The sequence below is a fragment of the Chinchilla lanigera genome, unplaced genomic scaffold (genome assembly GCF_000276665.1).
Source record: "Chinchilla lanigera isolate Chin_1 unplaced genomic scaffold, ChiLan1.0 scaffold00017, whole genome shotgun sequence".
Taxonomy (NCBI): Eukaryota; Metazoa; Chordata; class Mammalia; order Rodentia; family Chinchillidae; genus Chinchilla; species Chinchilla lanigera.
Genome location: NW_004955418.1, coordinates 6,724,028 through 6,748,257, shown reverse-complemented (window position 1 = coordinate 6,748,257; position 24,230 = coordinate 6,724,028). Strand labels below are relative to the sequence as shown.

General features: G+C 37.4%; 1 protein-coding gene across 1 annotated transcript in view; it reads right to left on the bottom strand.

Annotated features, from left to right (window-relative positions):
• Fbxl17 (F-box and leucine-rich repeat protein 17) overlaps positions 1 to 24,230 on the bottom strand; it is a gene marked incomplete at its 5' end in the record, with an annotated part of 444,029 nt that overhangs the window by 10,274 nt on the left and 409,525 nt on the right. Inside the window, 1 exon segment of the mRNA XM_005382343.2 lies at positions 18,619 to 18,761. Within this exon segment, the coding sequence (XP_005382400.2) occupies positions 18,619 to 18,761 (143 nt within the window).

Here is a 24,230-nt window from a genome sequence, read left to right as displayed (position 1 = left end):
ACACACACACACACACACACACACACACACACACACACACCATGATAGCTAAGATTAGCTAAGATAACTGTACTACTAATTTCTATTAATTCATTGAAAGGAACCGCTAGTGTTTATCTTGTTCGATCAATCTTACATGCCTTTTATCTGGTAATCTGAGCAACTACTTTGAAGATAACAATATGCAATATAATAGCCACTGTTAATTTCCTATCATCTTGTTTTGAAATTCTATATTATTTTTATTGTTCTCTTTAAAGAAAAGCCAATACATATCACTTATAAACATCAACATAAATGGTTTCAACTCACCAAGCAAAAGAAACAGACTGGCAAAATGGATCAAGAAGCAAGATCCAACAATATGCTGCATTCAAGAAACGCATTTAGGGGCTGGGCATTTAGCTCAGCGGCAAAAGCGCCTGCCTGGCAAGCGCAAGGTCGTGAGTTCAGTTCCCGGTACCAGAGAAAAACCAAAAAAAAAAGAAACACATTTAACCCCAAAAGTCAAAGGATGGAAAACAATTTTCTATGCCACAGGAACCCAGAAAAAAGCAGGTGTAGCTATGCTATTTTCAGACAAAGAGAATTTCAAACCAAGACTGATTCAGAAAGATAAAGAAGGTCGCTACATCCTTGTAAAGGGAGCAATCCAAGAGGAAGAGATAACAGTCATAAATATATATATGCAACAAATACCAGTGCAACAATTATATGAAACAAATATTAAGGGGCAAGAAAAATCAAATAAGCACTAATATAATTGTATTGAAGGATCTTGTAACCCATTGTTACAAAAAGACAAACCAACTAACAATACAATATTAGAACTGAACTAAATTTTTGGCCAAATAGACTTAGTAGATGTTCACAGTGTTCCACCCCATAACATGAGAATTCACATTCTTCTCAGCTGGAAACAGGACATTCTCCAAAACAGACCACATACTAGCTCACAGAACATGTTTAACTAGGCAAAGGAGTTGAACTTATCCTGTGCATATTATCAGACCATACTGCAATGAAATTAGCAATCAATGGCAAAAGAAATCATAAGAACTGCATAAACATATGGAAATTAAATAGCACCCTCCTGAACAACGAATGGGTCACAGGGTCACAGATGAAATTAAAGAAAAAATTTAATAGTTTCTACAATTAAATGATACTGACAATGTAACATACTGAAACTTATGGGACACAATGAAAGCAATCCTATGAGGGAAATTTATAGCGATGAACTTACACATCAGGAAGACAGAACAAGCTCAAATAAACAAACTAATATTGAATCTCAAACTTCTAGAAAAAGAAAAACACATCAAACTCAAAGCTTGTATGAGGGAGGAAATTACAAAGAGCAGAAATTAATGTAATAAGAGACTAAGAAAACAAAACAAAGAATCAATTGAAAATTTGGTTCTTTGAAAGAATAAATAAAATCGATAAACTTAGCCAAACTCATCAAAAAGAGGAAAGAAAACACACAAATCTGAGCAATTGGGAATGGAAAGGGGGAAATCACAATGGATCCACAGAAATCCAGGAGATCATCGATGCTTACTATGAGAAACTATATTCTAGTAAGATGGAAAACACAGAAAAAATGGGCAGATTTCTAGACACAACAGAATTGCCAAAACTAAACCAAGAAGATACAAAAATTCTAAATAACCTGACATCGGCCAATGAAATTAAAAATATAATTAAAAATTTATCAAAAAAAAAAGTCAGGCCCTGACAGATTCACTTTTGAATTCTATAAGAAATTTAGAGAACTAATGCTGCTAATGATGAAACTCTTTAAAGAAACTGAAAGGGAAGTAGTACTTCCAAAATTGTTCCTGGAAGCAAGTATTACTCTCATTCCAAAACCGAAGAAGAATGCAACCAAAAAAGAAATCTACAGGCCAATCTCTCTAAAGAACATAGATGCAAAAATCCTTAATAAGATACCGGTAAACAGAATGCAACAAATAACCAAGAAGATCATTATTATTTTGGTCTTTTTGAGACAGGGTCTCGCTATGCAGTTCAGGCTGGCCTTGAGCTCACTTTGTAGCCCAGGCTGGTCTCGAATTCGCCATGATCCTCCTGCCTCCACCTCCTGAGTGCAGAGATTACACGTGTGCGCCACCATGCCCAGCTGTAACCAAGATTATATACCATGAACAAGTAGGATTTATCCCCCAGATGCAGGGATGGTTCAACATATGCAAATCAATAAATGTAATACACCATATTAATAGAACCAAAGACAAAAATCACATGCTCATCTCAATAGATGCAGAAAAAGCATTTATCCATTCATGATAAATGACCCTACAGAAGATTGTAATAGATGGTCTTTACCTCAATCTTTTTGTTTTTTTTAGTAGTGGGGAATCAAACTCAGGACCTTGCGCTTGCCAGTCAGATGCTTACGCCACTGAGCTATCTCCCCAGCCCATTACCTCAATCTTATAAAAGCCCCTATGACAAACCAATAGCTAACGGCATATTAAATAGTAAAAAAACTGAAAGCTTTCCCTCTAAAATCAGAAACAAGACAAAGATGTCCATTATCACCATTCCTATTCAATATATTTCTGGAAACATTAGCCAGAGCAATTAGACGAGAAAAAAATAAAAGAAATAAAGATACAAAAGGAAGAAGTTAAATTATCATTATTGGCAGATGACATGATACTCTACATAGAAAACCCCAAAATCTTCATCAAAAAACTTGTAGATATAATATTCAAATTTGGTAATGTAGTGAGATATAAGTCAACACTTAAAAATCAATAGCATTTCTATACACAAGCAACAAACTTGTTTGAGAAATAAGGGAGAGAGAGAAATAAGGGAAAGCACATCCTTCACAATAGTATCCTAAAAAATGAAATATTTAGGAATCAATCTAACAAAGGATGTAAAAGATCTGTGCCATGAAAATTACAGTACCCTAAAAAAGGAGATCAAAGAGAATATCAAGAAATGGAATGATACTCCTTGCCCTTGGATAGGAAGAACCAACATAGTGAAAATGGCCATACTCCCAAAACTGCTATACAGATTTTAATGCAATCCCAATCAAAACACCATTAGCATGCCTTACAGAATTAGAGAAAACACTCCTAAAACTCATTTGGAATCAGAACAGACCTAGAATAGCAAAAGCAATTCTGGGCAACAAAGGCAAGTCAGGGAGTATCACAATCCCAGTCCTGAAATTATACTACAAAGCTACTTTGACAAAAATCAGCATAGTATCGGCAAAAGAACAGGCCTCAGGATCAGCAGAACACACTAGAAGATGCAGACACAACCACAAACACACTCAGCCACCTTACCTTTGGCAAAGGGGCCAAACATATTCACTGGAAGAAAGATAGACTCTTTAATAAACGGTGCTGGAAAAACTATTTTTCTACATGCTGAAGACTAAAACTAGACCCATGTCTGTTATCATGCACTAAACTAAAGTCAAAATGGATCAGCATTCAAAATACTACAATATTAAAAGACATCATTCATTGATCTAAATATTAAATTTACTGGAAGAGAAAATAGGTAGAAATCTCAAAGATATAGGTATAAATAGAACAAAACCCAGACTGCAAGGGAAATATCACTGACTGAACAAAACTCAGACTGCAAGGGAAATACCACAAAAAATCAGCAAATGGGATCTCACTTTATTAACAAGCTTTTGCACAACAAAAGAAATCACCAACAGAGTGAAAATACAACTTACAGATTGGGAAAAAATTATAGCCAGTTGTCCCTCAGACCAGGGTCTTATATCTAGAACATACAGAGAAATGGAAAAAATCAGCCCCCCCCCCAATTCAAAGACCCAATCCAAAAAGGGAATACACATTTCTCAGATGAAGAAATACAAATGGCAAATAAATACATGAAAAAAATGTTCAACATCATTGTTCATTTAGAGCTACAAATTAAAACAATACAGATATTCCATCTCACCCCAGAAAGAATGGCTATCATTAAATCAACCCATCACAAATGCTGGTGAGGCTGTGGGGATAAAGTAACCTTGTTCTACTGTTGGTGGGAATGTAGACTGGTGCAACCACTGTGGAAATCAGTGTGGAGATTCCTCAAAAAATGAGTATTAGAGGACCCATTCGACCCAGCTATTTCCCTTCTGGGTATCTTTCCAGAAGAATTAAAAATATATATCAGCAATATGTGTGTCCATGTTTATGGCAGCACAATTTGTAATAGGTAAATCTTGGAAACAACTCAAATGCCTGTCAACCAAGGAACAGATATAAAAGATATAGTCTTTTTATATAATGAAGTATTACTCAGCCATAAAGCATGATGAACTAGAGACTTTTATATGTAAATGGATGTAACTTGAGTGAAACAAATCAGATCCATACGTGTAAACTTCATATTGTCTCAGTAGTGTAAGAAACTGAATGCATAAATAAGATCCAAAATATACAATAGATATTGTGAATTGGGAAGAAACTGTTCAAAAGAAAAGACAAACTGTGATGAGGGAAAGGGGAAAGGAAGAAAGGGAAAAAGGAAAAAAAAATATACTTATACACAAGACAGTTAAGATAGTTATACAAGTAGTCTCTCACAGTTCATTGAAAAAAGGTTTGTGCTAATACTGTTTGGAGAAGACATTATGCCTGCATCTTGTATTCTGAATAACTATTATGAAGACAACAATATGCAATGCATCAATTATTGTAACTTTCCTATTAACCTGTTTTGAAACTGTTATTTTTATTTTTCTTTAAAATTAAAAAAACCACAGAAATAAACACTCTTTCAAGTATCAACAACAACAAAACACCCTACATTATTCCCACACTGTAAGTTCCTTGACAACCAGAAGTATTTTAGTCATGTTTGTTTACAGTCCTACACACACTGTCTGGTATATTTTTTCCCCCATCATAATATACGCTGCAAGACACGGGAGATTTTATTTACTTCTAAACGTCTAGTATCCTAGAGTAAGCCTAGCACATAGTACATATTCCATAAATATTTGCTAAATAAGTTAACACAGGCGTTGTTTATTAAGAATGTATTGAACACATGAATAAGCAACAAAAGTATTACATCAGAAATTTTATAGATTAAGTTCACCTTGTTCCCAGATCATTCCAGCTACAGTGGTATCAGTCTCTAAAGTCCAACTCCTTTAATCCTTTGTAGTTCACACCCATCATGATTTGGGGCTATTATCCTTTCTACCTGACACCAGCAGTTACCCCTTTGCCTGAGTATATCCTTCTGGAGTTCCCAACATATTTTCATAGAAGAACAAAGCAGCTCACGATGAGGGTTCGGCAGTTTTGCTGGGTCACGTGGCTGTCACACAGTACTCAAGAAATAACTACGGTGTACTTTGGATTAAAAGCTGGCAACACTCCTATGGAGATCAATGACACACAACACTGCGAATGTAAACAGAGACTAGCTAATGGTCCTGGATGTGAGATGCTTTCCAAAACTTTGCAAAGCTCCATATAATTAGAAGGTTTTGACACTCCAGCTTGGAGCATTAGCAACCTGCTCATGGTCAGAGACCAGAGGGACCTGACAGAAGATCTGAAAATTCTGTGACTGAATGTCCTTTTGGATGCCACAGTTATCTTGTGGCAGAGACAAAATTGTTTATAAGTCTCCTGAATCTGTTTCTACATTTTGATTTCTTGGGCTTCAGAAATTGATATGGCTTCACTCTCCACCTGTAAGCAAACACAAATTACATAGGGCTTTTTACTGTTGCTGTTGGTTCTATCGTCACAGTGCCATTTGGCGGATGTTGTCCTGGAGAACAGGTAGCAAATAATACATCCCCAGAGTAGGAGAAATCTCTAATGAAAACCGCCTCATGCTCCCGCTGATAAGCACACTTTATCAGGATTTCAAGGGTTAGGAAATCAAGTTTTTCTGCTCTTCAGCACGGTTTGTTTGGGTAAAATAGTTGAAAAAAACCTTCTTTTTTGTCCTAATGAGCAATAAGGCAAAAAAAAAAAGAAAACAAAAAAGAAAAAAAAGGTATACTGCCATTCCAGTAGGGATGGGGTGAATGGCAATGGAATAGGATTCAGTAAGCTTCCATTATTTTCCAGGCCTATCAGCACTAATAACTGGTAACACACAACGGTAGCTGAGGCAGAACTGGTACATCCCAGGGTCACTGGGCTAGTAACTGGCACCTCGGGTTTGAACTCAGAAGCCTAACACACAATACTCTCTGCTACCACACTTCCTTGGCACCTCATTAAAACAATGTGGTGAAGAAATGTCAATAGAGGCTAGCAAATTACTTGCTCAGTAAAATGTTTACGGACATTTTAAAAATAATTGCAGTTGGCATATAAGTACATTTCCAAGTCCTTGACAATCTTTTCCTTTTTTTTTAAAACACTCTTTTCAACATGGCTCCACAGTGAAAATGCAAACGGTAATGGGTTGCACTTGGCCTGTGGACTATCCTCTTGTGGAACTGTGACTGCATGAGACTTTGAAGCGTGACGGAAACATGATGAAGCTGCAGGGCTAACAAGGGGCCTTGACAGGAACAACTGTGACTGCGTCAGAAGCTAGCATCGCTCGCTTCCCCATCTCTCTCCCGGCAAGTACTACCACGTTCTGAGGCAGGATGGTCAGCAAGACAGATATGGGCCCTACACTCCTGGAGATAACAGCCCAGCTGGGAAGATGGACAAGTGCAGCAGTAACACCAAAGAGAAATGCTTCAGAGGAATGCTTGTTGTTGTGGGAGGAAGCCCATAGTAGGTGCCTGACATGTGCCAGGAGGGTAGGGAAGGGCTTTCCAAAAGGAATGATATTTAAATGGACTTCTTTTTTCTTTTTTTGAGACAGATTCTTATGATATAATTTAGGTCGGCCTTGAACTCAGTATGTAGCCTGAACTGGCCTCAAAATCACATAATTCTCCTGCCTCATCCTCCTGAGTGCTGAGGTTACAGCTGTGCATCATTAAATGGACTTCTGAAGAACAAGGCAATGTCAATATGTATACCACATGCACTGAAGATACACATTATGCAGAGAAAAAAGGAAAACAGTTCCTGAGCTAGTATAGAACAACTAAATCATTTTCTTTGCATAATATGTAGCATCTCTCTTGCCTCATCCAAGTGTACAAGTGAAATAAGTTCTAGTTTCAAAATAGGTCTGCTCTAAAGGAGGGGAGGGACAAAAACACCGATTGCTCTCTCTGCAGGTGGGAAAAGTAAGATGCCCACAGTGCATCTGTGAAACTGTTGCAAATAGCACACTCAGCTCTTGCCTTCTAATTCGGGGCTCTGGACTGGCACTGGTCTGTCATTCTTCACAGACTCCCTGGGCAATGTCACTCAGCGCTCACAGCCCCAGGGGCTGAGTTGTGGCAGTCCAGAGGCAGAGTGTTGTCTCTGGGGCAATTTGCCTCCGGAGTCTGCTTCTCTCTAAGTTTCATGGCTCTCTGGGAAACTATGCTGGGCATCTGCGGAACCTGGTGTTTACCAGGTGTCAGCAAAAGTCTTTGTGGAAAACGCATATTCAGATAAACCCTGATACTCTTTCAGCTACTGCCCACAGGCTCAGAGATGGCACGCACTGGAAAGGGTAAAACAGGAGCAATGGAAAGTTTAGTACCACTTCAAATTCGCACGTAAATCAGATGGGCCCTCAAAGTGCAGTCTACAATATTTTAAATGGGGCACTAAGAAAAGAATAAAAGAGCAGAGGATACATTCATTTTTCTTTTTTTTTTTTTTTTTTTGGGTTTTTCTCCGGTACCGGGAACCAAACTCACGACCTTGCGCTTGCCAGGCAGGCGCTTTTGCCGCTGAGCTAAATCCCCAGCCCCGATACATTCATTTTTCTAGGACCTTCTACAGCCCACAACATGCACCAGTGCTCGGCAGGCATGCACCAATTTTTATGATTCTATTTCCCGCAACCCTTGGTAGCAGGACATTTATGTCCCGTTTGGGTCACGTGACACATCCTGCTGCAGTTTTCCTACAGTTAGAGCAGGAAACCACGAGTCTGGTGCCACCTTACAATCTCTCATCTCTTTCTCCTCAGTAATAAGGCCCGGCTTCCTAGCTTAGCACCTTGCTCCCTTTCTCTTTCCCAACCTCTTCCTTTCCCAGTCAAACCAAGACATTCTGCCAGGAACCCCCCAGTAATGCACATATAACAAATCTGTGGTACTGTTTAGTGATGTGGGATGAACTAAAATGTGTCTGCAATCAAGGGTGCAACAAGGATGTGGTGGTTTTCATCCTAACTGCTCATTAAAATCACCTGGAGAGATCTTCAAAGGTCCCAATTCTTGGACCATAGCCCAGACAAGTATAACAGCCTTGGTATCTGAGAGGGACCCAGGCATCAGTGTTTTCTGAAAGTTCCCAGGAGATGCATGTGCACAATGGAAGTTGAGACCTACTGAGCCAATTCTGACTGAAATGTTCCTAGAAGATACAGGTGATTCCTACCATTAGTATCTGGAGACAAAACCTGAATTAAGGTTATTTAAGCTAACAAGTGACCCACTTCAGATGATACCCTTTATATTAAATTCTGAGTCAGCAGTTTTGAAGAAAAAGAAAACTGTTGCTTTGACAGCTTATTAGTCCATCTTTTAAAAAATAGAATGCACTGTCTGAAATAAGAATTTTGTTTTTTGAATGTGGTAAAGCTGAACTGGACTCCTCTTCTTCAATATGTAGCCTTAGGAATCTAGTTTGGTACTGCCAAAGGAGGTTGCCATCTGACTTTCCCAACAGCTGAGAGGGAAAGACTCCTCTAATCTCAGTTCTCCTATGAACTGGTCCTTACCATGGTGTGGGAAAAGACAGTACTAAGGACTAAGTACTTAACAAAGTTTTAGGAAGAAAAACCGAGCATCTCATTGAAGCCTAAAAGTCACCTCCTAAATATGGGAACCAGCTGATTACAGAACACCCATAATGCACTATGCTTCATATATGAACCTCATATTCATAGCCTGAGGTCTTTAAGGTTTTTTTTCATAGAGGTAAGAAATATTACTCTTGGGTAGCGGAAAAAGAACTCATCTAAAAATTCCAAAGCACAGAAAGAAACAGATACAGAGAATGCAATGAACCTGACAGAGGCAGGCTCATAAATTCAGTCAACTTTGTCAAATGCAGTCATTCCATTTCAGAATCTGCAATGATTGAAAGTGCTATGCACTGTCAATATCACAACAGGCCTGGCTTCATGCTGTCTCTTTTTCATGAAATGTAGGTTGCCTGTTAACACTAGCACAGCTTCTATTCACTTGAATTAGCACAGGGAGAAAGCAGCAAAGAACCTGGGAGGATGAGGATCACAGAAACGCCTGCAGTGTTAAGGGAGAATCGGGCCTCGCTAACCCAAAGCCTCTAATTAGACATTAGAGTGACAGAAGCCCAACAACTAGACGGTCAGAGAAAAAAAACTAATGACATTTTCATTCCCTGTATCTACAAGTTATCCTCCATCACGAAAGAGGTTTCAAGTCAAGTGCAAGCTCCAGGTATCCAGTCTTCTGTTGGTTATTCTGAGCCACAAACTGCTGGTTATGGACTTGATCCAAATCTGTATGTTTGCACATGCAGTAAGATAAAAACGAAAATGGATGTATGTGGAACATCAGGATAGAAAAAGCCACTTAGGGGAGTCATCTCCAGCGCTCTAAATGGTTCAGCAAAAGATCAACTATTTGAAAAATCCAGGGCCCTAATAAGATAATTAATGCAGTCACTGAGTGGGAGGTGCAATGTATTTATGGAACACATCTGGGTGTTTCTAAATTAAACTCGAAGTTAAGCTGAAAAGCATAATTGAGGGGGAGAACTTACTGAATTAAAAAATGTTTTCTTTCGTGACTAATGGCTTTCTTAATTTCAGTTTTTATTTTCTTACATAAAGGCTAGGGTACTGGTAATCACCACCTGGGCATCTGATGAAAAGTGTCTTTCTAAAATTGTAGTTTCCATCAGGTAGGGTTTATGGATTTGACCTGTTTTTGAAAACAAATTTATTATCAGCAAGCATTTATTCTGCATGAATCACTAAATCTTTATACAAAAAAACCATGAGAATAAGGTTTTTTCTTTTCTTCAAGAGAGGAGCTGTACATAAATCCGTGCTTTCAGGGCTGTTCTCTGAAGGACAGCAAAGCCCACCACTCATCTGGTTCCTGAGCTCTGTCTGGTTGTTCCGAACCCCGGAGACGTTCAGCTGTCCTCAGATTCCTCAACTACAGGAAGCATATTAAATCCAAGGTGGGACCTTTCTTATTTGCTTATTTACTTAATTCCTTCTGTCTACACAGTTTTTACAATCTATCAGACCATTAGGAGGTAATGGGATCTAATGGTTTTCAAACTTCTTCTACAAACTATTACAATACTTCTATAAATCAAAACTGTAGATTTCAAATAAGCAACAAAAATTGAACTGTTCTTATGGAAGAGAATGCACATGAGAAACAAAATTTAACCCATCCATCTACCCATTCACTGATTCACCCAGCATCTAGTACATATCTGTCTAGCAATCTAGCAACCAGTATTAAAGTAACACAGTGTTACAATTCTAGTGAGGAGGAGAATGATGGGAATGAGAAAGGCAGAATTAACCACCATAACAAATAAGTTTGTATTCAATACATATTTCCCATAAGGAAGTTTACACAAATCGACTCACCCTTCCTAATAACCTATGCAGCTGATGCTATTATTTCCATTTTACAGATGAGAGAATGGAAGCATAGAGAGGCAAGAAGGAGAGACAGAGAGATATAACAGGAAAACCAGCAATGTGGTGATACGGAAAAGAAGAGAAAGGCGCTATCATAAATGGAGAACGGCTACCATAGGAATGCAGCTGCCAAGAGATGCAGCAGCTCAGGGACAGAGAATTAACACAGAAGTCACCGTTGCCCTTAAGAGCAGCATTAGTGCCACTGTGCATGGAAGTAGATTGTAATGAGCAGTGAGAAAGTAACAATTGTCTCTAGACAATCTTTTTTTAGAAATTTAATACTGTTAGCAGAAAAAAAAAGGACTGTAAAGAGCCATAGCTGAAAGTTGATTTGAGATCAAAGTGAAAGTCTCTGTTCAGAAGAAATGTAATTTTGAATGTTCCTTTAACAATCATTAATTGGCAATTTCAAAGTATTCTAGTTGCCTGTTTGCTTGTCTGTCTCTTTGGCTGTAGGGCCCTTGAAATAGAAATATATTTGTTCACTGTTTTTCCTGACACGTCACCTACTACTTGACTGAAGCATATTTAGGCACTCAATAGACATTAAATTAATAAATAAAATATATGATAAATTTAAGAGGTGAAAGGTTTACGTTTTCACTGAAAAACTATGTACAAAGAGGAAGGGCATTTTCATTGAATGTGGCATGGCAGACCTGACCACCTGCTGTGTACGATTTCCAACCTGCTGGACTCCCTCAGTCTGCCAGGCCCCTAAAGCCCATCCTTGGTCAGGTGTTTAGGAGTTCTGGGATTTATTCTGACCTAGGTTAGGCAATTACTGTTACTGCTTCTTTTTCTAACTTTAAAAGGTAATGTGACCCTATAATTTAATCCTTTCATATCACTACTGAAGCCAAATCAAAAATCCAAGGATACCATATATTGCAAAGCAATCCCATAAGTCTACAGAGAGGCTGTTTTCCTGAAGAAACAAACCAAACAGATTTGCACATTGACTGGCTGTTTGACATGGCAAATTGTACTATTTAAGAATTCCTGCCTGAGTCTCAGGAAGCTAGTTTTTTCTAACATCTAAATATGTGAATTTATATTCATGGCTAGAATATTATAACCTTGTTAGAGGCAGGCACTTGGTATATTGGATAGAATTTCAGAGAAAGTATGTATACATAAATAAATAGTAGCAATAACAATAACAGAACTCAACATTTCTTGAGTATTTATAATGTGCCTAGCTTTGGGCTAAGTGCTTTACTGCAATACTGCATTTTATTTAATTTTATAACACCTTCTGGAGTAAATGTTTCAGATGATTTCAGGTGAATCTGAGGCTTTTAGTGATTAAGTTGTTGAAGGTCGTACACATAGTAAAGTGGTAGAGCTGAAATTTGAAAACTTAGCAGTCCGATACTGTGCTCACCAATTTAACCTCTCTCATAAAGCTTCACACCACTGTTTCCTAGTTTAATATTTCAATACTAGAAGCTTGTTTCAGTTACTGCTCAGCAGTTCAGGTGAACAGGGTTAGAATAAGAAGAGATGGGAATGCCTAGATAAAATGAGGTTGAGAGGTAACCTCTGAATTTCAGCTGATGTGCTTTTCCCTGTTTCAATTACCAGGAATAATCAGGAGAGGGTTGTAAAAATGTGTTTTAAAGTGCTCCTATGCGAAAATCACCTGGCAAAACTGTTTTATCAGCAAAAGGAACAAGATGCTGATGCTGGAAGTGAAGACTTAAGTTCAGATTTTAGAGCCCTAGCTCTACCTACTCCTGCCATTTTTCATCACCCCTTTTTTGAGAGCACATGGCCTGGTGGGCTATCGGGGTAATGGTTATGTCAGTCACAGCAGAGGACTGCACAGAATAATACAGTTAGACCACTCCTGCCTTATTAGGGCGAAATGTTTTCTTTTCGCTTTTTTCCACTTTTCTTCGATGCGGCATAAATTTTAAATCTTAAATTTTGGCTAAGGGCAATGTGAAAACAGCTGTGCATTTGTGGCAGGGAAGAGGGGAGTCCCTGCAGGTATACACTTTTGTTTCACGGCTCAATTGATATCCAAACAGTCCTGGACACAGTGACCCACAAATTATTTTTCCCTTAAACTGATTTTTCCAGTCAGTTCTGAATATTAGTTACAGAGTCTTGTATTATTTTCCCTATAGGGCTTTCCTGCTCATGATTCCTAAATAAGCAGATAAAAACTCCATTTTCTCCACAGAAATATTTAGGTTGTTGAGGCTTTCTCTTACCATAATTACTTCCTGAAAAATGCAGCGGTCAAATTTTCCTGAATATTTTTACATTAAATGGGGTGTAAAAACCTTGGCCCTCAATCTCTTAAGGTTGTAAAGCAGATTTCTGGACTGAAAGAACTAACTGCTTTGTATTATGTGCTTTCTTTGTTAGCTTCTCATTGGTTTGATCAAATAAAATCTCACTACCATTTAAATGAGGAATTCCAATTGAAAACCAGGATTTCTTATATCCTGAAGAACAGAGCTACCAATATTTATTAAAATAAATCATCTATTTTACCCTTCAACTAAGAACTTTGGGAATTGGAGCAGGTGAGGAGAAAGGTCTTGGCAACAGCAATTTGATGAGAAATGAATTAATTCAATTATTTTCATGGTGTGGATCAATAATAGCCTCCACTGAGGCCCCTTGGCCTGAAGGCAGCTGGATAATCAATAGGATCACACAGAGGCAGCTCTCCTCCCACCAGCAGCCTCTCTGATCTTTTTTTGGGCGGACTCTTCACGCCTGTGTAATTCTAATTTATGTCAACTAGAAATCAAAGAAATTCCAAGAGGCTTTGGTCACAGGATACTTGGGTGGACCTTTCACAATCTATTTACGTCTGTAAGTAATGGAGCCCCCACGGCCCACCTAGCGCCCCTACTGGCCAAAGAGTAGAAGCTCCCAGCAAAGGGCTGTTACCTGCTTAGGGTCAATGTGGAGGGGTGTCTTTGGGTAAACTGAGGTACACTTTCTCCTCATCTACAACTATGTAGGGACGTAAAAACTAAGGATTTAAGCCAGATCCCTGCCAAGAGTGGCTCCCTCAATAACGCTCTTTAATGATACCCCAGACGCTGGCATTTTCAAATCAAATGAACAGTGTATAAAATTAGTTCTGCATGAAGTTAAAAAAAAATTGAAAGTGAAAGGGAGCTTTTAAAAGCTCGAGCATTTCTCCATCCAACTGCTTTTCACAAGGGTTTGGCATTTGAGCATTGCTACGTTTACGATGTTATTCACTGCTCATAATTCAGGCTCTGTGTCTCCAAACTTCAGTATTAACACACACTGCGGAGGTTTCCCAAGCCAGCCAGGCCGCCTCTGGCGAGGGCTGCTTTCTCAGCCAGTGCTGTGCTCCTGTGCTCCCTCCCTTCTCATCAGCCTTACCCCAACATTTTTTATTAACCTTGAGCATTGCATTTCACTTTGCCCTACTGCTTTCCCAAGAATTTTTTGTCCTTTTCGGTTTTGTTCTCCATTCAAACTGCCTTGTAAGAAATAAGGAAAATCCATAGAGAGTCTAGAATTCACTAAAGTTGTGAAAACAATTTCTACGACCAAAGTCACTGTTGATAATTGTGGAAACCAGAGTTTCCATATTGCTCTTATTAGAGAGCCCCATTGATTACACACAAGCTTTCCTTTTTTAACTAAATCACTAAATAAATGTGAGCTAAGTTGATAGGTGATTTCGGGTCAACTCTAATTCCCAAGGTCAAGTAAGCCTTTGAACAGTCTTTAAGACTATAAGCTCACCCCACTTCATCAAAGCCGTCTCACACAGCGTTTTCTTCTCTTGGTTTTTTACAATGCACTAAAGTTTGGGAGATTATGTGGCATCAGCTTCAAAACCCTCTAACATGCTTACCCAACCAGCAATTGGAAAAGCTACTCAAACAAGGGCTTCGCACTGCACTTCCTAACTTTACAGCTGCATAGGGAACAGAATTTGTTGAATGACTGGAGCATTCCTCCCTGGCAATCAGTGATGTTGTAGCCAAACAGATTTACTGCAGTTTAGCTTGGACATTGTTTGATAATCCAAGTACATGTTGCTTTCAGCTGCAAAGAATATGTTTAATGTTTCTCATCTGTTCTCTGCTTACTTGAGGAGTGGGAGAAGAAAAACACTTTTTTCCACAACAAATAAAAAAGACATTTTGCTATTCTTGCTATTTCTCAAAAGCTGACACAGGAAAAAGGCAGGTTTCAAATTTTTTTCAATGTAACACAAGTGTATATTAATAAAAATAAAAAACTCTACTTCCATTAAAAAAACCAAAATTTTATAACAAAATAGAGAAAAACAACAGTCAATATACTGTGGAAAAATCATAGAGGAAAAAAGACAAAGGAGAAATAAATAAGTGAAAGAACAAAACTTTCTTATAATGAACAAAAAGATTAATAGTATAAATGAATCCAATTAGCATGTATCTTAAAATATTTGTGAAGCAATGGAAGAGATAATTTGAGGAACTATTTGAACTTCTCCCTACTTTCTACTATTCTATCTTCTACTTCTCTCTCTTTCTCTCTCTATATTACATATTTAAATTGTTGAATGAGAAACCATTCAATATTTAACATTACTTCACTTAACATTATTTTCTTCAGCTGCATCCAGTTGCCAAGAAATACTTCGTTTATCTTTCTTTATGGCACAGTAGTACTCCATTGTGTATAAATATCGTATTTTCCTTGCTTATTCATCGGTTGATGGACATAAGTGGTTTCTAAGATCTAGCTATTATAAATTGCGCTGCTATACACATGGGTATGCATGTTATCTGTAATATGATGATTTTAATGGGATCAAAAAAAGCAGATTTGTAAAGTATAGCCTCCAAATTAAAGTGGGCCCAAGTGAAATTTACTGCATGTGAAGGAAAATGCACCTAGACTTCAGTATTTCTCAGAACCACAGGTCACAGACCCTGAGTGCAGGGACACATAGACTGTACAACCCAACCCTCCCCAGAGCAGAGATCCCACTGACACATTCTTGATCAGGGATTAACTGTGTGGCTACTGAGGTCTTTTGCCCCTCCACTGGCTCCAGTGGTATGTAGAAAGGGGGAGAGAACTTCAACTAATGAGTTTTACTACTGGTTAGAAGATCTGGTTAAGGTTCAGGGAGAAGACTGTTAGAGCCCAAATTAATTTTGTTCTTTAATGCCTTTTTGGCACAGATGATTACAGATTGAGACAGTGGATCTTCTCTACACCCTAATCCTAGTTTTCCTGTTTCTTGTTCTATTATTAGTTTTGAGTTTATTTTCTTTCTCTTTTCCTCCTTATCTGAATGGTCTTTTCCTCAACTTCCAATTTTTAGCACTGCACAACTTTCTCCATCTTGGTGCGTGAGTAGATGGTTAGTAACTTTATTTTGAATATATAATGTTCCATCGAGGCATTCATAATCCTTGGTAAAGTGTGCAGAAGGAGCAATTATTGATATCCTTGTTAAGACAATAGTAAACAATTTTAAATTTTGATGAGGGAAAATTATATAAAGTTTTTTCTAAATTTTTCCACTATATTCACTTTTTCTTTAAAATGGGATAGCAGGCAATGCAATTTTTTTCACTTGGAAATTCAAATATCAAAGAACAGGTTAATGACATTAATGATAGGAATAATCAGTAAGCAGTACATTTTACGTATGATAAACACTATTCTAAGTGCTTTGCATATGTTAACTCATTCGATGCTCACAATTTTATAGGATAGGTACTATAGTTCACAAATGAGGAAATGAGTGTTGCCCAAGATGACACAACTAATAAGTACACAGCCCAGATTTTGAACCCAAACTCTGGCTTCAGAGAAAGTAACTATACTACCAACCTCTTTTCTTCTCTATTCAAATACAGTAATCATTTAAAATCTGGAGATGGAAGGCATATGTAGTATTTGAAAGCTGAATAACTACTTTGGTCTAGTTTCTATCCAACTGAAGCGGTAAGCAAGCCTTTTAGTCCAAGGCTGCACTTGCACTTTGTGTGTGGTCTGGAAAGGTCTTCTGTCCTCATGGCACCTCACATGCTTGGATCTGAGCTGACTTGAGGCTCCAGAAGCCAGGCAGCAAGGCTGGGCCTGGCATCTTCTGGTATAGTACTAAATGGACTAGTCTATCCCATTTTGGAGTAATTTGCCCTTGAGTAAATAAGGATCTGCATTCCTTAACTTGAAATCAGCAAAATTCTGGTCAACCATGTGTCTAGAATAATCTTCTGTATTTACAGAGCATAGAACTTCTCTAATTCATCTCTGAAGGTGGGGCTAATCTTAACAAATCTAAAGAGAATGGGGTAAAAATATAGTGGTTTCTGAGAAAGGCAGGGGACACGAATGTTTGTATGCATACATTTTGGTATCCTTGGTTAGATAGCACTGATGTTAGCACTTTTTCTGGTGGAAGATGCGGAGCTCTGCCTGTAATTGTTTTGTGTTTTTAGAGCACTCTGCCTAATGTTCACCTTTTAACCCATTTTAAAAGAAGTCATTTTAAAGTGACAGGGTGTGTATCAACTTTAGGTTATTTAGTAGCGAGATATGAATGAGACTTGTAACCCCTGAGTCTGAGTGCTCTTGCTTTCCAGGCTGGGCTGAGAATAATTAATGAAATGTCTAAAACACAACTATCTGGCAAAGGTCTAGAACAAGTTGGGATTTAAAAACATTTGGAGAACACACAGACTTAGGTCAATTAACAAAGATGACAAAGCACACAAGGGATTTGGGCCATTCTTCTATTTGCCCCCAAATTTGCTAAATTTAGAAAACAAATGCACTTTGAGAGGCATGTGTGTTAAGTTTCACATTTCTTTTTTACTAGATTTGTTTCTAAATTACCATTGCATAAACAGTACACATGTGCAAATTGGTATAAGATGCCAACAGTTTCTTAGCATGTATCTGAGGTGGGCCTTTCCCAACGAGGCAGCCATGTGGCTGGAGACTGACCCAGGCTTGTACCAGAAGCACTGGGAAGACTTCTAGCATCTTGGCTCTCCAACCTTCACTCAGCGCTGACTACTTTTAGGCCTCTGTATTCTCACCTTCACAATACAAATAACTAAGATTTGTTACAGGGAGAACATGGAGGTCTCAAAGCAGAAAACAACTGTCGAGTGCCTGGTATTCAATATAGATTTTACTATCTTTTTTCTTAGTCTTCAAAGGGTTCCACATTAAATGAAAGAACACATTCCAAATTTATGCTAACATCCCTAGCCAGCTCCTCAGACCTTCAGTGGAACCTCTGGGATCACAAGAATTGTTACATGGCATCTGACATGTAGAGAGACACAAAACCCCCCACACCTCCCTTGACAGTCTTTTCTTGGCCCCCACATATTGAGAACACATAGATGCTGAGCACCAAAATTATCCACTTTACAAAAACAATATTATGTTCTTTCCACCTCACTGTTGCAGGAAAATCGAAATCCTGAATAGAATTTTACTGTTAGACCTTGCAAACTGCAGTGTGCTATGCAACCTGTTAAATTTTGGACCATGGACTTACAACGAGGATGCCAAAATCTTAGATGACTGTGTATATATTTGCCTTTTCATTCTGCTTAAGCACCAAATTTATTACTAAACAGAGAAATGAAAAATAATCTCAGATTAGAAAATCAGGCTATCTATCTATCCTGATAGATATAGATAAATATATAGATAGATAGATAGAGCGAGAGAGAGAGAGGAAGGAGAGGGAGAGAGAGAGAGAGAGAGCACATGGGAAAGTCAAGACAGGGAAAGGGATGGAAAGAGAATATTATATCAAGCTCTCCATGAGTATACTGATATGGAGAAAACAACTTGATAGACCATGCTTACTTTATCGCATCTCATCAGCCCCAAGTATCTCAGAGATTTGCTGCTTTGTGCAATCATGCTGGCTCCTAGATCGGTAATTTCTTTACACCATCCAACATCCACGGTCTCTATTGTCATGCTGTATCGCCCAATGGCTATCAGTGCTGCAAGGAGAGAAGGGCAGAAAAAGAGCATAAATGTTAACAATGTAAGGTATCTATTTTATTATGATGGTGTCTCTCATTTCCTCACTAAATGAGGAAATGCTGTGTGTAAATGAGTGGTTTATGACCTAAATTAAATTTGAGATGCTTTAGGAAAGATTGTCATATGACAAACCCCTTTACAAACTGAATAATCATTCTGTAATGTCTCTTTCATTCAATATAACCTTTTATCAGTTTTACTCATTATAAGGTTACTTATACTTTCAAATATCCATATTTGCAAGAGGAATAAATTAAAATGTATTGCAGATGTAGGATTACAAAAACCCTAAGTACTGACTAAATTTTATCCAAAGTAATTTTAATAATATTTTAAAAGAAAAATCCATGTAAACACCATTTTGAGGTGTGTTATACTGAATTTCTTTACCAATTAGCATAATTTTTTCCATCTGTTTATGACTGGTACAATGTAAGAGTATACATAATATTTTTCATATTGGTGTTTTTGGGGGCTGTTAGGAATTATGAGTTTATTATGCATATAGTTGGATTTAATTGGTGCCATGCTATAGTGTAAGAGAGGGAATTCATTTGTTAGGGTGAATGTCCTTACCACATCAGAAATCTTCCTTCTATTAAAATAAAATGAAGCCTGCCATCTCAGTACTATGGCAATATGTCTAGTGCTCTTGGCTATTTAGCACTGCACCACTACTAAAGTACAAGTGCTTTTCCTGTAATCTCTGATGTACACTACTTATCCCTGCAAGAACTTCCTAATCCTTCACCCCATCACAGTGACCAATCAGTGCATGTAATGCTTTTCCATGGATTTCTCATTTGATAGATGTGCATATTTGTACATTTATGAAGCACAAAAACAGATTTCAATACTTCCAGCATGAATAAGTTTATGGTGCATTAGTATGTGAACAAAAACCTTGAAAACAATGCCACAAATATTGAAAAAGAATGAAAAAATTGTTTGCTAATTATTTATTCTATGATTGCATAAGCTCATTTCTATAACATTAAAGGTCGACAATATTTTCTAAAGTATACTGACTGGACTGAGAAGAACAACAGGATGAATTACTTACATAAATAAAAATGACTCAGAAAAGACCATTTGCCAAAATCTCTTTGCTAATTACCTCAAAAAAATTTTTTTTTACTAGAAAACTTACATCTTACATTCCAGTGTCAAAGTACTGCCAAGGATTCAGACACTTAATGTTTATAAAAACAACAGTTATGATCCTGGAGTTTTCCAGTAAAAACACAATAGAGAAAGAATTTATTTTTTAAGTTCCTCATGCCACAAATTTGCTAATGTTTTCATCCTTGCACATGCTGTTTTGGCACTTAAGGTTGTCTAGGTGGGCAGGGGCATAGTACAATTTGCCAACTACTAATGGTTTGTTGAGATGTTCATAATAATATTTCTGTGTAGTAGGAACAATATCCCAGGTTAATCCCACTGGTGTCTCTGGCCTAAGAAAATTGTTGAGTCACCTAGCATTGTCATAACTTTTACTGGTTATATCCTGAAGATCTCCTATGATTAATGAAGTAGGAAAAACGTGAAAGAAATTTCTTTCAGTAAAAAGCATTCAAACCCAAAGCGCCTGCCTGGCAAGCGCAAGGTCGTGAGTTCAGTTCCTGGTACCGGAGAAAAACCAAAAAAAAAAGCATTCAAACCATGAGTTTTAAAGGATGACCAAACACATTTCAGGAGAACCCAATGTTGGTAGATTGTGTACAGTTTTTACTGAAGTTTAAGACTGGAATACGAAAGTCCTGAAGTATCCAAAAACAGGAGAACCAACTGATATGCAAAACTTCCAAAGTCTGCTTTATAAGCAAATAAAGGGTCAATAGTACTACAGTTTGGATGTTACAATCATGGGTGTTTGGTACTTTCTTTTTTCTTTTCTTGTCCAAATTAAAATACACAATAAATGAAACAACTAAAGATGAATCAGGGTGCTCAGTTTTTGTTTTGACCTAGTTCTACTTACTAAAGTAGAATTAAACTATTATTCCTTAACTCATTCATGTATTCAAAACCTCATGAGCCCTAAACCATTTCCGATAACAATTTATTGACTATTTTCCATGTCTCAGGCCTTGGGCTAAGAATTTCAGGTATGTTACCTCATTTAACTCTCACAATAACTCTATCAAGTCTTGCTGGTATTTCCACTCTAAAGATCAGGAAACTGAGTGATAGAAATACTGAGTAATTCCCTTGTCACAACACAGCAAGCATGGGAGTAGATTTTACATTGGGAGGTAGCTCTCGGCCCAAGCTGTACATCTGAAATACTAAATCAGAAACTTGGGGCCGGACACCTTGCGATTCTAGTAACTTCCCAGATTGGAACTGTGGTGTGACATGGAGAGCCTTCGACGGATACTGGGTGTACAGAAATTCACAGAGCTCAGCGTCTAGGTAAGTGGAGGTGAGTGGGGAATGGCAGGTGGAGTTGGGTAGAAAAGAGACGAGGCAGTAAACAGTCACAATACAGCACTGATCTTGCACCTCTTCCTTTTTCTAATTCCTTTTCACCTTTTAGATTTCAAATCAAAGGTCAGCTTCTCATCCTGTCATTTATTACAATTAAGGATGTTATTATTCATTTGCATACTTTTTCATGGCCTATCTCTCACATTAAAATGATGGCTCCTGTTCTTGTGCCCGGAACCCAGCACATCTTGGTACAGAGTAGCTTCTGAAAAACATTAATTGAATACACCAATTACTACAGCCTCTAACTCAATAGGGAAGGAGCTTCACCAAGGAGGTCCTTACAGAAGAGCCAGGCTAGGTCTTCAAGGGTGAGCTAGAGCTCTCCAGAGAAACAAAGCAGCAAGGGCAAGTATAATGGGCAGTGGAAATAGCAACTGTAAAGACAGAGAGATGAGAAAGGACAAGGAAGCTGTAGGTCATTCTATAGGGGCTGAAATAAAAACAAGTTTACAGTTATGTACATGGTTCATTCCAGAAATATTTATTCAATGACTAATGATACTGGGGTAGGCAAAAGGGATACAGAGTAACAAAAATAAGCAGCCCTTAATATCATGAAGCTTACATTCTAGTGGAACAAATGCATGAGAAACAAATAAACGTAACAGTAAATATAATTCTAAGTTGTGAAAAGTGTTGAGAAGGAATCAGACTAACCACTATAGGAGAGAAAAATAACATTTAGATTTGGGGTGGGTGAGCATAGATATGTCTGATGTAATTATTTCTAATACTGCCAAGGGGCCCTACAGAACAATGCCCACTTAAGAGAGAAGAAAACTGAGGTTAAAGAGCTCAATAAGGGTCAAATCTAATAAAGTGGCAGAACCAGGGCAGAAACTGAGATTGCCTGGCTGCAGTGCCAGTGCTAATTGTGCCCTTAAGGCTTCCAGAGTTGCAGTGGAGGTTGCCATGTTCAGAATGTTGTTTTTGTATCACTATTTAGGAATTAAATTACAGGTTAAAGGTAGCCAAGAATTTATACTATAACTGTACCAGAGGACCAATGAAATCTTTTGTTTACAAAATATATACAAAGCACTAATTTAACTTTCTCTAAATACTTAATGCTTTTGGAGATTTTTTTCATTGTTATTCATGAGCTGGCTATGAAAACTACAGCAGGGTGTAGATTCAAGTTCAGTTCTAATCATGCTATTAAGTAGATGTCTGACATCAATATGATGTTTAACTTCTTTGAGTCTCAGCTTTTTCATCTGGACAATGGGGATGTTAACTATACAGTATGCCTAAGGGAGGTTAGTTTGAGGTTTGAATGAGATAATACATGTAAGGAACTTTTCACTAAGTAAATGCTATGATTTATTCAGTATTTCCCCAACTCCCTTCCTAGCAGTGCTGTTAGTATGAATTAAAATTTGATTTCATACAGTTTGTATGAAATTGAAAGAATTTTGAAAAATAAAAAGTTCTGGGAAGATGAGAGCATTATAGAAGTACTTAGTCATTATGTCCCTGCTAGAGTTCTTCAACTATGTACTTTCAATTGATGATTCTGAAGTTGGAGACTGCATCTGGATGATAGGACTGCAGATTACCTATGTCTGATTACTGCCTTCATTAGGGCCTGTTGACACATTACAATGCTATTTACTGAGACTTGATAAAGGATAAATTAATTATGCAAGACTAATTCTTAATTTCAATGCAATTTTAACATGATTTTTGTGTACTAAGTGTGATTAATAAAGAAAGTTAAGTTAAAACACTTAAACAAATTAAGAACCGTAGCTCAGTAACTTCTATGCTGATGATGGATATACACTAAGCTACTAATAGGCATTTCTGTAAGTCTACAGTTGACAAACTGGCTGAAAGATTCACAGGCACACTTAATTATAAAGAAGAAATCCTACTTGTAGGATCTACCTTGAAAATATAGCTTTCATAATTAGAGTTAAATAAATCCAAGTTTATGTATTAGACTACCTAGTATACTGCAAAGTAACAGAAACTACCTAAATGCCCATACAAAGGAAAGTGGTTGAATAAGCTATGCTATACCCACACAACTTAATATTTATGAAGCTGTAAAAAATGAAAAGGGAGATGAATAAAAAACTAATATGGAATGATTCTTCCCAAATTATTAAGTGAAAAAAAAAAGCAAGTACAAAAGAGTTTATATGGTGTTTTACTGCCCTTCATACAAGATAGAAGGGAATATAATAAAATATACATGAATTTATTCATTTGTGCAAAAGTAATATCAACAAGATAAACCAGAAACTACAAAAGATTGTTTAATGATAAGGGTTGGTAGAAAAAGCAAAGAAAGAAGATGGTCCACAAAATGGAATTGGAGAGGTTCAGGAGGGAAAGACACTTCTTACACTACTTCTTTTAATATAGCTTTGATGCTCTAAACCATAGTATTGTTTGACATACTTCCCAAAACAAAAATGTAAGGGAATGCAAAGAGAAGTCCATACAGTAACAAATGAACTCAACTGTATTGAAAACGTACATTGAAAGGGATGGAAGTAACAATTAATTTAAATTTCCATGGAAAATATAATTTTTTCCATATAATTTCATAACACAGTTTTAAAAAACTGAATATTTTAAGAAGAAAGAAGAAAAACTAAAAGAGCTATAAGCAAATACTGTACTCTGGTCAGCAAATCTATTTCTATAGGGGTATGAGTTAGAATTTCAGTAACTATTTTATGTGTAACCTATGATTGTAAATGACAGTCTTTTCAATGTTAAAGAAAGAAATACAAGTAAGAAAAGAAGTCTTATACCTTAGTGAACCTTCAGGTGTTGAACTGGAATTCAGTTTTGTTATGAACTCATGATTTTCACTGTATATGTGCACACATAGAGATATAGAAGTAAATGATTAAGGGGCTGGGGATTTAGCTCAGCGGCAAAAGCGCCTGCCTGGCAAGCGCAAGGTTGTGAGT